The sequence below is a fragment of the Frieseomelitta varia genome, unplaced genomic scaffold (genome assembly GCF_011392965.1).
Source record: "Frieseomelitta varia isolate USP_RPSP 00005682 unplaced genomic scaffold, Fvar_1.2 scaffold_261, whole genome shotgun sequence".
NCBI classification, from domain to species: Eukaryota; Metazoa; Arthropoda; class Insecta; order Hymenoptera; family Apidae; genus Frieseomelitta; species Frieseomelitta varia.
The window spans coordinates 1-13,648 of NW_025109992.1; the positions used below are offsets into that span (position 1 = coordinate 1).

Consider the following 13,648-nt stretch of genomic DNA (forward strand, 5'->3'; position numbering starts at 1 on the left):
TCTCTCTCTCTCTCTCTCTCTCTCTCTCTCTCTCTCTCTCTCTCTCTCTCTCTCTCTCTCTCTCTCTCTCTCTCTCTCGCTCACTCGCTCTGTGGAGAAAATTTTACCAGATTAACATATGATTAGGACACCGAGCTCAAAGTCGATATCGTTGAAATAACGTTCTCTACACGATAGCGCCGCTTGGTTTCCACTCGTGAAAGAGCTATTGAAAATGATCTCGATGACTTTTATGCGAAGGACAAGCTTCTCTTGACACTTGATGTTATCAATGAAATTTATTCTCCCCCGTTTCTAGAAACATTCTATGCACAAAGACAGGAGGAGGGAGGGGAGGGGCACGGTTAAATTGTACATACGCATATTATAACTATAACAATCGATACGACGTCGATACGATATGACTCCCCTTTATTCGCTAAATTTCGTATTATTCGCAACATTTTGTTCGAGGATCTTCCAAAAACTCTTATTGTTCGAATAATGCCCAATTATGATCGCCCTTAACGACCTGATCGTCAAGTATCGTGAGCTTAACTTTTAAATTGCAACATCCAATTATAGTCGAACGAGTAGTAGCTGCTCGATGCACTTCGTAATCGATATCTTTTTTAATTAAGAAAAAAATATTTCCACGAATGCTACAAAGTTTTTGTCGTATTTAGCGAAATGAGAAAATTCGAAAGCTTCGTTCAAGTTGAAGAATCTTTGCTTTCTCTTTTTAAGTAATCGTAATCGTTATCGTTATATCGTTTTATTACGCTGTCAAAGAGAGGAAAAGAAACGATAGAGAATGTACATGTACAGTGTAAGAGAGTTTTGTTAAAAGAGAAATAAGCTCGCAAAATGTTTCACAGTTACTTTTTAACAAAAAAATAAAAAAAATAAAAAAATAAAAAAATAAAAATAAAAAAAAATAAAAAAAGAAAAAAAGACAGATGAAACAAGCAATAGAAATAAGAAAAAAAACTGCGCCGTGTTTACTTACGTCCCCAATAGGCAAGCAAATGATCAATCTCGACTGTCAACACGCCACTTTAGACCAATTATTCGAAGTAACTCGCGACTGCCTAGCAAAAAAATGGATAAAGTTTTTTCAAACTGAAAAAAGGTCCGGTTCTGCAACAACTGAAAAATAATTGTGAAAATGAAAAGAGCGCTGTAAAGAAAACGATGATGCATTACTAAATACCCATTGAATTCGTATAAGGGAAATTTAACAAAAAAAAAAGGAAAATTTTTAACTTTAAACAACTTTAAATTTTAAACTTTATTTCTATCTGTCGATTATACCTATTGGAAAGAAAAAAACGAAAAAATAGCCACGATCGCTTATTTAAATTTTCAAGCTCAATTGTTGCACAATTAAGTAATTAAGAAGGCAACCTAGAAATTTTTCTTTTTTTTTTTTTTTAAATAAAGAAGAAAAAAGTAAACATCTTAATGTAAACATATATTAAATTCATACAATTAATTAATATACATATGCATTTTATATATATATATATATATATATTTTTATATATATAACATATATATTAATTAATACAATTAACGTCTACAGATTCAGATTAAAAATAAATAATAAATGAAAGAGAAAAAAAAACGTGTTAATTTGTCTCCAGACTTTTCGTGTATGTGTGACACATTGTTTTTCAGTACCTCTAGAATGAATTAACTAATTCATTAAACAATTAATTAATTAACCAATTAATTCGCTTATAGGTACGATTCTACAATTAATCAATTAATACCATCGCAGTGATTATCTAAAATTTCGGAAAAAAGCGTACACAATTGGGTTACAATTTTTTTTTTTTTTTTCATTCGGTTGGAAAGAGTCTGCATTCACAAAGGAGAGAGAAAAAAAAACATTTTGTTCGACGATGCAGGGTGATCAAAAAATAATGGTGCAAGAGACGATTTTAAAAAAATCTTTGAGTAGAAAATAAGACGATTTTCGAAACTTTGCCATAGTCGCTCGGGTCAAAATATCAATGTGTAGAATCCATTCCCATTCACTAAACAGTAATAATAATAATAATAATATAATAATAATAATAGTAATAAAAAAATAATCGTTAACCTTTTAAAAGCGAGATTTAATTCTAGCCAAAATTAGTCGCGCATTCACCTCGTCATTGTACTCTAAATTAATTCGATAAATTCGATATAGATTTATAGAACGTCAGTATAGGACGTCAGTTTTGAAATTCATTTGGTAATAAATTACACGTACTCTCCTTGAAAATCATACGAAACAATAAAATAAATAATAAATGACGACGATAATAATAATAATAATAATAATAATATAATAGTAATAAAAAGTCAATGCAACGTTTAAGGTATAATATAATTGTTCAAAATAAAATTTAAAAAAAGAAAAAAGACTCTCTAAGTAGAATAAAAAGCTAGGACAGAATGTTTAATTCGACGTATATACCGAAAATCGTCGAAGAGAATTATTACTCGTTTATACATCGTAATATATATCCGCAATAATAAAATAATTCGCAATACATTGTATAATTTAAGATATATCTCATTAATATTTGGTACAAGTACTTTCACATTGTTTAGACTTCTACAATATAACGTTTACTCGATAGTCCTTAATAAAGCATCCGTGTTACATATATATTACAATTGTTATTACTTATCATAGAGAACGATACCTCGCGATCTCGCTAGCGATCTCTAATGGTTCGTTCGTTCGTCCAGGGACAGAGGAAAAAGAAAAGCTACAAGAGACTCGAAAACAGAAATCATATTATTTTCAACTCAAAAATTTTCCTGAAACTTTTTGCAGCCACCGAATACACCGATACGAAGAATTTCAAAAAAAAAAAAAGTGTGATTACCCTCGCCGTAACTTTTTTTCTCTTTTTTCCTTTTTTTGATAATCCGCCCCGTTCGTAAAGAAAATCACGATTAAGAATAACATTCCATTATATCTAGAAAGGCCGCAGTTTTCTCTTGTACTACAATCTTTAAAACACCCTGTATGTAGGAAAGTTTATTCTAACGATAAGTAATATTATATGTATACATGTGTACGTGTCGCGCACGTGTATGACATGTGTGGCATACGCGCGCACTGACGTGCGCTGCTCGCGTATTTAAACAAGTGTACAGCTGGAAAGCGACCGTATATATATATATATATATATATATATATATATATATATATATATGTACGCACATATGAATGTACATACATAGGTACACAAATACGCGTATACGTATACGCAACATATCCATATACGCTCGCGCGCGTACACACATGTGCACAATTGTTCGTATATACGTGTGAACGTATATAGGGTGTGCAATAAAGCTGAAAGTGCGATATGTAAGATTCCCGGATTCAAATTACGCAAATTTTATTTCGTGCTAAATTCTGTTCCATTTCTTTTTTCCCCTATTTTCTTTTTTCTTTTTTTCTCTTTTTTTCTTTTTTCTTTTTCAAATAAATCGTATTTATCGGTAAATCGCTAAGCCACGTTTTGATGCACGTACGCGTTCTTCTTCCAATCACAATTTCTGCGTAAACTCTCGTTTAGTCGACTCACATGGAAACAAACATTTGTCCGTAAATATCGTTTGTGCGTTCTTGTACCTTGTCAGTCAAGTTAATACATTGTACCAAGTAGTAGCACTTCTATCACTCTCGCTGTACTCTTTCTGCCAGACCTTTCTGTGTATAAAGAACACGCGCAGTACGCAAACAACTGCAAGAATATTCCTAAAACGATAAAAAAAAAAAAAGAACAACAAAATAATAAAATATTCGTTCGAATCGGTTCGATGACCAGACTAACTTACGCTTTAAGGACAACCATATTACACAGAGGGTGCTTAAATGTAAGAGGCGCTATAGTGTACAGAACAATTTTTTGTCCGATATAAAACACTATATGATTAGTGATTACTTTCTCCCCCAGACTCGACCCCGCCTTTCATACTTCTTTTTTTTTTTTTCTCCTCCTTTATATCACTTATTCCTATGTCTCCAATTTCCTTTTTTTTTTCTTTTTCTTTTTTTTAATCACTTTTCTTTTTTAAGAAAATCGATGTCAGCTAAGTGCAGAGATAACTCTTTTTTGTGTCTCTTTTTCTTCGCTTGTTTTCTTTCCTTTTCTTACATCTCTTACGATTCACTTTGAAACCGGGACGATCTTCGAATCGAATCGAAGCATCGTGGGATCAATTTCTCGAAATCATCTTACTTTTTAGCAGAGGAATTGTAACTGCGCTCTTGTACTATCATTTATGTGACACCCTGTACATGTTGAATCGTTATTATTATTATTTCTTTTCCCCCTTTTGTTTTTTTTTCTCTTTTTTCTTTTTTCCTGGTTTAACAAGCATATTTAAATACGTACACACGACACGAGAGCGTGTATCTCCCCACAAGAAAAAAAAAAAACATTATCGTCGTTCATCACAATCAACACACATACAGAGACGCAGGTAGAAAATGGGATTAGGTTCGTTCAGCGTGCATCAGCGCGTACGCGCGAACCCTTTTCTCGAGTAGAAAAAGTCGAGGCTTTTCGAAAAATTTACTCCTCTCCTCCTCCGCACTAATCCGGCGCGTTATTATTTAAATTCTAATTCTTTTACATTTATAGTTATGATTCGTACCCTAAAACAGCTATATAATCAATGTTTATTATCACAACAAATATCTTTCCGTTAGTTTGAGAAAGCTTTTCGCCCTTTGATTCGATCGATGTTCTGTGTTTTGTGTTCGTCTATTCGTGTATGCTGTTCATTGCGTGTAACACGCAGTTGGAAGGAAATACTCTCGCGGTATACAGCATAAGGACAGGGGAAGTAGTATTGCTCTGTAACGTTCATCTCGTTACACGTTTCCTTATACATTTTTAACATGGATCTCACTATGTATCTATGACACTTTCGGTCAATACGCGCACGCTTATCGTTACGATTGTGTATCTTGCCGACGTCTATCCGAAATATAACCGATCGGATCACACACTTTTTCTTCTCCAACGACCCACTCATACTCCTTCTTTCCAACTCCGTGTTATACGTGTCATAGTGTGTGTACGTGTATGTGGGCGTGTGTGTTGTGTATGTGCGTGCTGTATATAGATGTAACGTGTGTGTACTTGAAACACGCGACATTCAATTATCCTACATTTTCCACTGTTTGAATTCTATCTGGCCTTTTTTCTCTCTCTGGCAAGAAACGAAGGGCACACTGGTTTTCTACGTTACCTGCGGAACTTTCACTTTTTTTTTTCTTTTTTTTTTTTCTAACTCGCAGTGTGAATTCTTCACGCGCCGAAAGCACTTTTGTGACACTGTTTGATTTGAAACTCGAAGTAGAAAACCAATATTTTTATTTTTCGATGTTCGTCAGACTCTGTGATATGTGCAACACGGCGCCTCTTTGAAAAAAAAAAGAAAGATTACGTCCAAAAAGTTAATTAGAAAACTAGGAAAAAAAGAGAAGTATACCTAGCCAAGTTTCGCAACAAAAAAAGGTATATAAAAAGACTAAGAATCGAAATATACATGTAGTCTCTCTCCCTCGTCGTGAGGTGTAGATCAAAAAAGATATTCTTACATTAGAAGAAACAAATAAACGATTTCGAGGAACATCACCGATCTAGAAACGCTCTTTACAGACGTTGATGTAATATTTTAATAGAAAGGAAAAGAAAAAAAAAAGAAGAAGAAGAAGTAGTAGAGAGAAAAAGTAAATACGATATTTCAAAAAAAACCTTGTGCCTGTGTAAATCCATTACATTTACACGTTTAATGTCGCCGAGGCTTGATAACTTGAACGTAAAACAGGAAGTCACTAGATGAAGAAAAAGGTACCAGAGAAAATTCATCGGTGAAAAATTCTTGAACAACATTTAAGTAGAAGGTAAACAAAATTCCGCAGAACCATGTTCAACGTCATTGTCATCGTAACCGTCATTCGTCACTGCAATCGTAATCGCTATTATAACTCAATTAATCCTCCAACCCCCAGCCGCCACGCATACAATATTTCTCCCAATCATTTGGAATCTTACGCTAAGCTTCATCAACCGAGTCGTTAGAATACTACGCTACTTGTGAATATATCTCTCAATACCGTTAGACAATGAAAATCGCAAAATTGTAATAACTAACATTTTATATCTATTATTTCGTACCATTTTTTTTTTCTTCTTCTCATCTCTCTATCTTTATATTATTGTTATTAGCATTATATCGCATCTTAATGAACATTACGATCATTATTACTGTTAATACCTAATATTTATTTCATTAATTATTAATTCATTATTGTTAGTTCATTATTATTAATCTATCTAAAATTAATTAATTTTTCATTATTGTTAGGAATAGAGGTTACTCGCGAATTAGTCCACTTTGTTGCATTAATCAGTAGTCATTTTTTTCTTTTACAATAATTAATCACCTTATTAATTAGTACTCTCTTCAAAATGCTTTCTTATAATATACATATATATACATATATATATATATGTATATATATATAATGTATATATATATATGTATATACGTATTATCGTAATAATATGTAGCTGTATATGTGTATGTGTGTATGTTTCTGTGGACGCGCGAGGTCATGTTAATCCACGTAGATGTATGTATATGTGTATAAATAAATGTCTGTTTGTCCTTTTCTTTTTTTCTTTTTTCTTTTTTTTTTTATCATTTAAAGAATCCTAAGTTATTAACATGTGTGTGTATGTGCGTGGGCTTACGGTGCGTTCAAACTAAACGAAGGGACGCTCTTGTTCATCGCTACTTCCACTCAAATTCGCACTCACAATTCGTCAAGTGTAATATAAGTGAGTAGGAATTTGGTCGATGCAGCGAGGACCATTAAACAATAAGCATTCGTTCATTTCATTCGAACGCACTCTGTTGGCTGTTGCGTGTATGCGCGCGCGTGCTCGTACGTGCGTGCCTGCGTGTGTCCCAGTATTTACTACATTCACTATCCTTTTCCCCTAAGAATCATGCTGTTTTACGTGTTAATAATTAAAAATGACGGCTTCAAACTTTAATCCTCGAACCACGGATTTTTTCACTTGAATTCTTTCATTTAACCACCTTTCGGGATGCCGTTATTCTCTTTTGAAGCGTGTGCACAAGGGGTACTTTTTCCCTAAATCTAACAAATAACATGACTGCCTATAGATAATGTCTTTAGAACCTTCCACGATCGCTAGTTACGAAATTAGTGCATGGCACTCCCCCATCTTTATCAAATGGTCCTCGCTTGCAAAACGCGCTTTGCCAGCTATCCTTCGTTTTATCTCTCTCTCTCTCTTTCTCTCTCTCTTCGCCAACGTTATTTTTTCCTTCCTTCAATGTATATCGATATATTTAAAATTATTTAAAAAAAAAATCGCATCTTACAAACACGTATTATAATAAATTAACCTCATAATTAGATTAGACAATAAATGTGCGTAAAAGCTTTAAAATTTCACATGCTCGCATGTTCGTTAGTAAGTGAAAATATCATCTATAGATTGTACATTAAATCTGAATTATTTGGCCCTGATCACTTCGTATATACAAATTTCAATTTTCGTATCTTCGAAATTTAATTGGTCACCGTCAACTAATAAATAATGCTCGCGGGAAAAGAGTGGAAAATCATTCTTATTTACTCGTATAATTGTTGGATATGTTAGCCGCTTAAAAAACGATCAGACCTCAGCATACTGTAACCGGTATTAGCTAAGTATTTAACCTTAGTCATATTTCTTTTTTTCTTTTTATTTTTCTTTTTTCTTTTTTTTCTTTTTTTTTTCTTTTTGGTTCACACGTACGTATTTACCACGTATTCTGACTTCGCTTATATCTTCTCGCGTTCTCGCAAGACTTTCTCGAATTTGGAAACATTCCAAAAATACTTTCGTCTTACTCAATTATTAAAAAAATAACAACAATATTTTAAGGTTAAGTTCTAATATTCTTGGAAATTGTGCGAAATACTGCGAGAAATTTCAATCGTTCTTTTCAAATTTATTTACACTCGCGATCAGTGATTTCGTATTTAAGACAGAAAAAAGAAAGACTCGAATACTTACGTTTCACTCTCAAATTCTATTTTTCAAAATCTACAGTAACAAAATCCAAAAGTTTAAGTCCAATCTTTCCTTATTATATTTTGTAGCATGTATCCCTCGTATTACAAGTAAAATACTTTTTTTTTCACTGAATTAAATTAGTACTTCTCACATTCTAGAAATTGTTTCAATCGAACTTGTTCATAACGAATACTCAAACATTTCAAATTACTCCACGTACATACTAATATGTAATTCTAAGCAACAATCAAGACAACTAACATCTTTGGAAAAAAATTTACGAGAAGTTGATTTTCGATATATCGCGAAACAGTTGTATTTCGATCGTACTCAGCGACGTGCTTTAGAAGTAAAAAGTAAAAGAGAAATGTTCGAGGGGGGAAAGATATTAACACGTTTATCTTAAAATTTAACATTCGGGATAAAAGTAACAGTTGGCTTAAAAATTTTTGAACGTTACATTCAGAATCGACTTTTTAAGCACGTTTCATTTATATTTTTTGCAGAACTGTAGGAGTCTCTTGAAGAGGGGGAGGGGGGGGGGGGCAAATATGAAGAAGAATAATTAAGATTTGAACACACGCATTCATGACCTTTAAATAATACTGTATCACAATTAAAACAAATCAGACTCTAAGGATATAATTATTATTATTATTAATAAATTGCAGCGCAATGAGAGATATGCAAAAACTTCAATCATTTAAAAGAATAATTAAATGGATATAGGTTTATAACGACATTTAATAATATCATCTAACTCTGTCAATATTGCATTAAACCTAATATTCTTTATACATTATAACAAAATTATCAGGCATAAAACTATTCGTGTATGTATAACTGTTTATTTCAATTCAATTTCACCGGCATCGTCGTATATACAGCTCTCTCTGCCGTATTTTAACCACTTTTTTCTGTACAACGCTACGTATATAAAATATTTCTAAAACTTCGTTTGTCATTAAATTTTAGTGACTTCAAAAAATCAAATTTACAATTATAAGAATAATGTTCGTAATAATATAGCATTAGATAATATATCAGAACGTTATGCGTTTTAAAATACAAAGAAACACAGAAATTATCTATATATCTAAGATAATTGGATTTCGATCGTCCTTGTTTACTTTAAGATATTCATATTACCTCTTTTTCCTTTCTGTAAAGACACATTCGTTAACGTTTCGAGTTATGAAGCCTTTTGCAAATATACAACTAAATTTATATTCCGTCCGACACATTCAGCCATTGGTTAAAATTCTTTTCATCGTCCACGTCACACACCTTTTTTTCCTTTTTCTCTTTTCGTACTCTCGTTATTATCAAATTAATAAATGGCACATGCCCCGAATGCACACGCGTTTTGTATTCCAAGAAAAAGTGAGGAAAACGATTCATCCCGAAAGAGAGGAAGAGTATGCGCAGCATATATGTGTACGTTTTCCTACTGGCGCGTGTGTACGCATGCGCTCGAAATACGTAAACTGCCCCCACACGAAGAAACTTCGAAATAATACGCAAGCGCACCCTAATTATGTATTTATTTGCAACACCTATATATACACTTGCGTACGCGGACGTAAAAATACACTAGACCCCTGTGACACCTGTGTGTACATCGATAGTAATAGCACGCATACGTACCAATACGTCGAATGCACGAAATAAAAACGATTACGGTATAACACTCATGCGCGTAAGCGTATTAAAAATTCGTATCATCGTAAACCACCAGGATGAGGTGGATGATGCATATGCGTACACAAGTATGCATATGCCTGTTATTGGCTGTATTCCTTTAAAACTTTCTTACTTTCTTTCTTTCTTTCTTTCTTTCTTTCTTCCGGTCGTTTCTCCATTCTTTTTTCCCCCTTTTACGTTACGTCGCGTCGATTCGATTTGCCTCGGATTAAATATAAATGCGTAATCGTTCGGACCTGGCATTCGGTATACCACATGTTTCGCTAGACACAGCCAAGAATCGTCGCTAATAACCTCCTAAAGAAAGATACGGATTAGAAAAGAAATTACATTGGCATTAATCAAGTCGATTTGTTGCCACCATTCACGTTAGTTAAAAATATAATTCCATGAATTGTACGCCTTACCGACGGTTTAAAGTAATTGATCTTGTGCAAATAGTTCTGCAGAAGTTCCCTTTCGAGTTTCAACTTTCGAATTGTCAAATTTTTCGTAAATTTAAATGTAAATTATTAGCGTTGAAAGTCGAATGCTATTTATAATATCAGTATCACATTGAGGATTCAACGAGAGATAAAATAAATATCGCAAGAGATTGAGGCTCGTGCGGTTTCAAAAGAACACAGACAATAAGTGCAATAAAGTACATACGCGTTTGTGTAATGAACGGAAATGAAGCGAAGAAAGTACGAGAGGTAACGAAAGAAATAAAAAGGGGAACAACAAATTAAGAACAATTAAATCTACAGACGAGAGATAGTAGTGATAGAAACAAGGAGATAAGAAGGGAAAGAGAATACGTAGTTTCAGCGCATGCGCACAAGAGAGTGTAATGTTATATAGCTGGTTTTAAATGTAGCATGCTAACTCTAGTATCTCGAAGTATGCCATATTTTTTTTCTCTTTTTTTTTTAAACAAAATAATAATTAACGACACTGAGGTAAGTGGCTATTAGATTAAGCTTATTTCTTACTCTTCCCCCCCCCCCTTTCATCCATCTATTCATACATTTTTTTGCGATGATATGTATCAGAAATCAATTTCTCTTTTAAATACAACGAAACTAATTTTTTCTTCATCCGAAACATTTACAATCGTTTACAAATAAATCACAAGATGTTCAGATCAGTATCACTCAAGTTTTAGAGATTATAGATTCTGTACCATATTGAAACATATCTCAAGTGTACTTGAAAGGCAAAGCATGTTAAATTATTTACAAGCATTGAAAAAAATAACACCTGCATTCTCAATCGAATCGTCAAAATATATATGAAAATAGACCGTTTGTAATACCAAGTAATTGAAATATTTTTGTTTTTTCTTCAAATATCAAATTTAAGATATTACAATGTAGTTATAGTTATACGTACAAATAAAGTATATGTACAAAGCAAAAGAGAATGGAACGAGATGCTATTACGGCGACAGAAAATACCGTTTAAGGAAATGAATTTCTCAATTAACAATAAAAGGGATAGAACACTGGAATTAGCAATAATACTAACCTATAATGCTTTGCTTGTAGGTTAATTAGTTCGTAGCAGAATATATATACATAAAAAAAAAAAAAGAAAACAAATAAAGTACAACTATATAGTTTCATATCCGAGGAGACTGCAGTAAGAAACGATTGTTTAGAAAAGTGTTCAAGTGTTCACAGTATAAAACTATAGATGTATGTATATTACATGTAATTAACCCCCAGTGTCGTAAAAATTCCATACCTTTACATATTATTTCACTTTAATTTAGCTCATCACACGATTGCAAGCATATGTCGATTATGCTTGTTGAAACGTGCTGCCGCCTAATTCCCGAAGATAAAGGACAATAATAAATTGTTCCTTATGCGTATATTTCAAATGAGAGAGAGAAAAAAAAAGAAAAATCATTATCGTTGGAAGTACCAGCGTTCCTATAAATTTAGTTCCCGTCTCGTAATCTATTCCCCACTTCGGAATAGCAAAAAAGGTACACTCATAATATTCGAACGCCCTCAGACCTCTATACTATTCGTAATATTATCAGTAACATTATTTATTATTCGTTACCATTAATGTTATCATCACTAGCAATTCTTACATGACTGCTCCTTTTTCTAAAAACATTATACTATTGCTGCCGCGATGATAATTCTTGCGAGCAACAAGTGTTTATCATTACTGCTGTTAATATCAGTATAACTAATATAAATTGCAATTACTTTAATACTCTAATATTCATTACTATCGTCGTTATTATCGTCTTCTTGATCATCACTCTATTATTATTGTTTTTACGGATTATTGATTACTGAATATCATAATCAGCAACAATTATGTTTTGTTTATATCATATCATTCGCATTATCATTAATCTCTTATTATTATCGTGATTAATCTTTTATTCCGTTCCTGACTACTGCGGCAGGCGTTTTTTCTACTATTACTACCGCGTACCACCACCGTTAAGTATGATTTACTGTTACTGCACTATCATTATGTATGCAACGACACTAATAGCGTCATAGTAATAATAAGTAATGATAATGTTAAAGCTGTAACAAAAGAATTGGTGACAATGATGGCAATGTTAATAATAATAATAGCAGAAATTAACAGCACCAACAGTGTTATCCTAGTATATTCTTTAATGTTAATCATTAGCAATAGTAGTACTAACAATGGTTACGACCATAATAATAGTAACAATAATGGTAATGACGCGTTACTATGCCGATAACAGATAGAAATAAGAATTACATACACCGCTATGATAGAAAGCAATAAGTAGTGGTAATAGTAGAAGTTGGAACAACAATAATAACAAGCGTTAGTAGTAGCAAGAAGCAGCAGCTAAATATAGATGATAGAGCAGTAAAGTTGCAATAAAATTTGCAACGATAGTCGTAGCGCAACTACATTATCGAAATTATACGAAATTATTGTAAAGCAGTAGCAACAACAATAATCGCAATAATATCGATAATAGATATAGCGATAGATGATTGAAAAAAAAAAATGATGATGATTGTAGCAGTAGCAAAAGCAGTAATAATAATAGTGGTAACATTATCATTACTCTATTATCACATTACACAATATTGCCGCTATTACTATCATTGTTCGCGCCACTACTACTGTTGCAATCTGTTACAACTACGATTTACATCATTACATTTCATTTGCAACCACTATTTCCTTTTAATACTGCTATTAGAACTATTGTTGCTGCTGATATATACTATTACCACTCCGATTGCTATATATTCGTTATACAATTGCTAGCATTATCTTAATTCTTTAACCAACGTTAATTATTATCATCATAGCTATTGTTGTGGCTGGTGCTAACTGTTAGAAATATTACTTATCATTTAAAGTTACTATTATTATTATTATTATTATTATTATTATTATTATTATTATTATTATTATATTATTATATTATTATTTATTACTATTATTATTATTACTGTTACTACTATTGATTCCACTACTATTACTGCTACTGCTACTACTACTACTACTAACCACTCTCTAGTTCTACGGCTACTCCCACTATTATTATTATTATTTATTATTATTTATTATTACTGTTGCTACAATTCAACGATCCCATCGTGGAACCTCAGTTAGTATCCGGATAGAAGCTTAGTGTCAACTAATTTCGATGAATCATAGAGGCAGCTTTTTCCAAGCATTTAAGATATAAAAATTTATAAATTATACATTACTGAATCATCTCTGAAATCACGCACTCGGTATTCAGTTAAGCTTGTAGGAAAAATTTGAGTTGCGAAACTGAACGTAAGTCTTCGGATTTTTGTAATTGTCGTAAGTATAGAAAAAAGAATCGG

General features: G+C 32.5%; 1 protein-coding gene across 4 annotated transcripts in view; it reads right to left on the reverse strand.

The window, feature by feature from the left end:
• Window positions 1–21: 21 nt before the first annotated feature.
• Window positions 22–13,648, reverse strand: part of LOC122528810 (protein Gawky) — a 28,747-nt gene continuing 15,120 nt past the window's right edge. For 3 of the 4 annotated variants that reach the window (XM_043654326.1, XM_043654331.1, XM_043654328.1), the window contains one exon: window positions 22–1,070. In XM_043654326.1, coding sequence (XP_043510261.1) covers window positions 1,012–1,070 — 59 coding nt within the window. In that variant the 3' untranslated portion in view covers window positions 22–1,011. Of the gene's footprint in view, window positions 1,129–13,648 lie in introns of all 4 variants that reach the window. The other variant, XM_043654329.1, reaches the window with a different exon arrangement.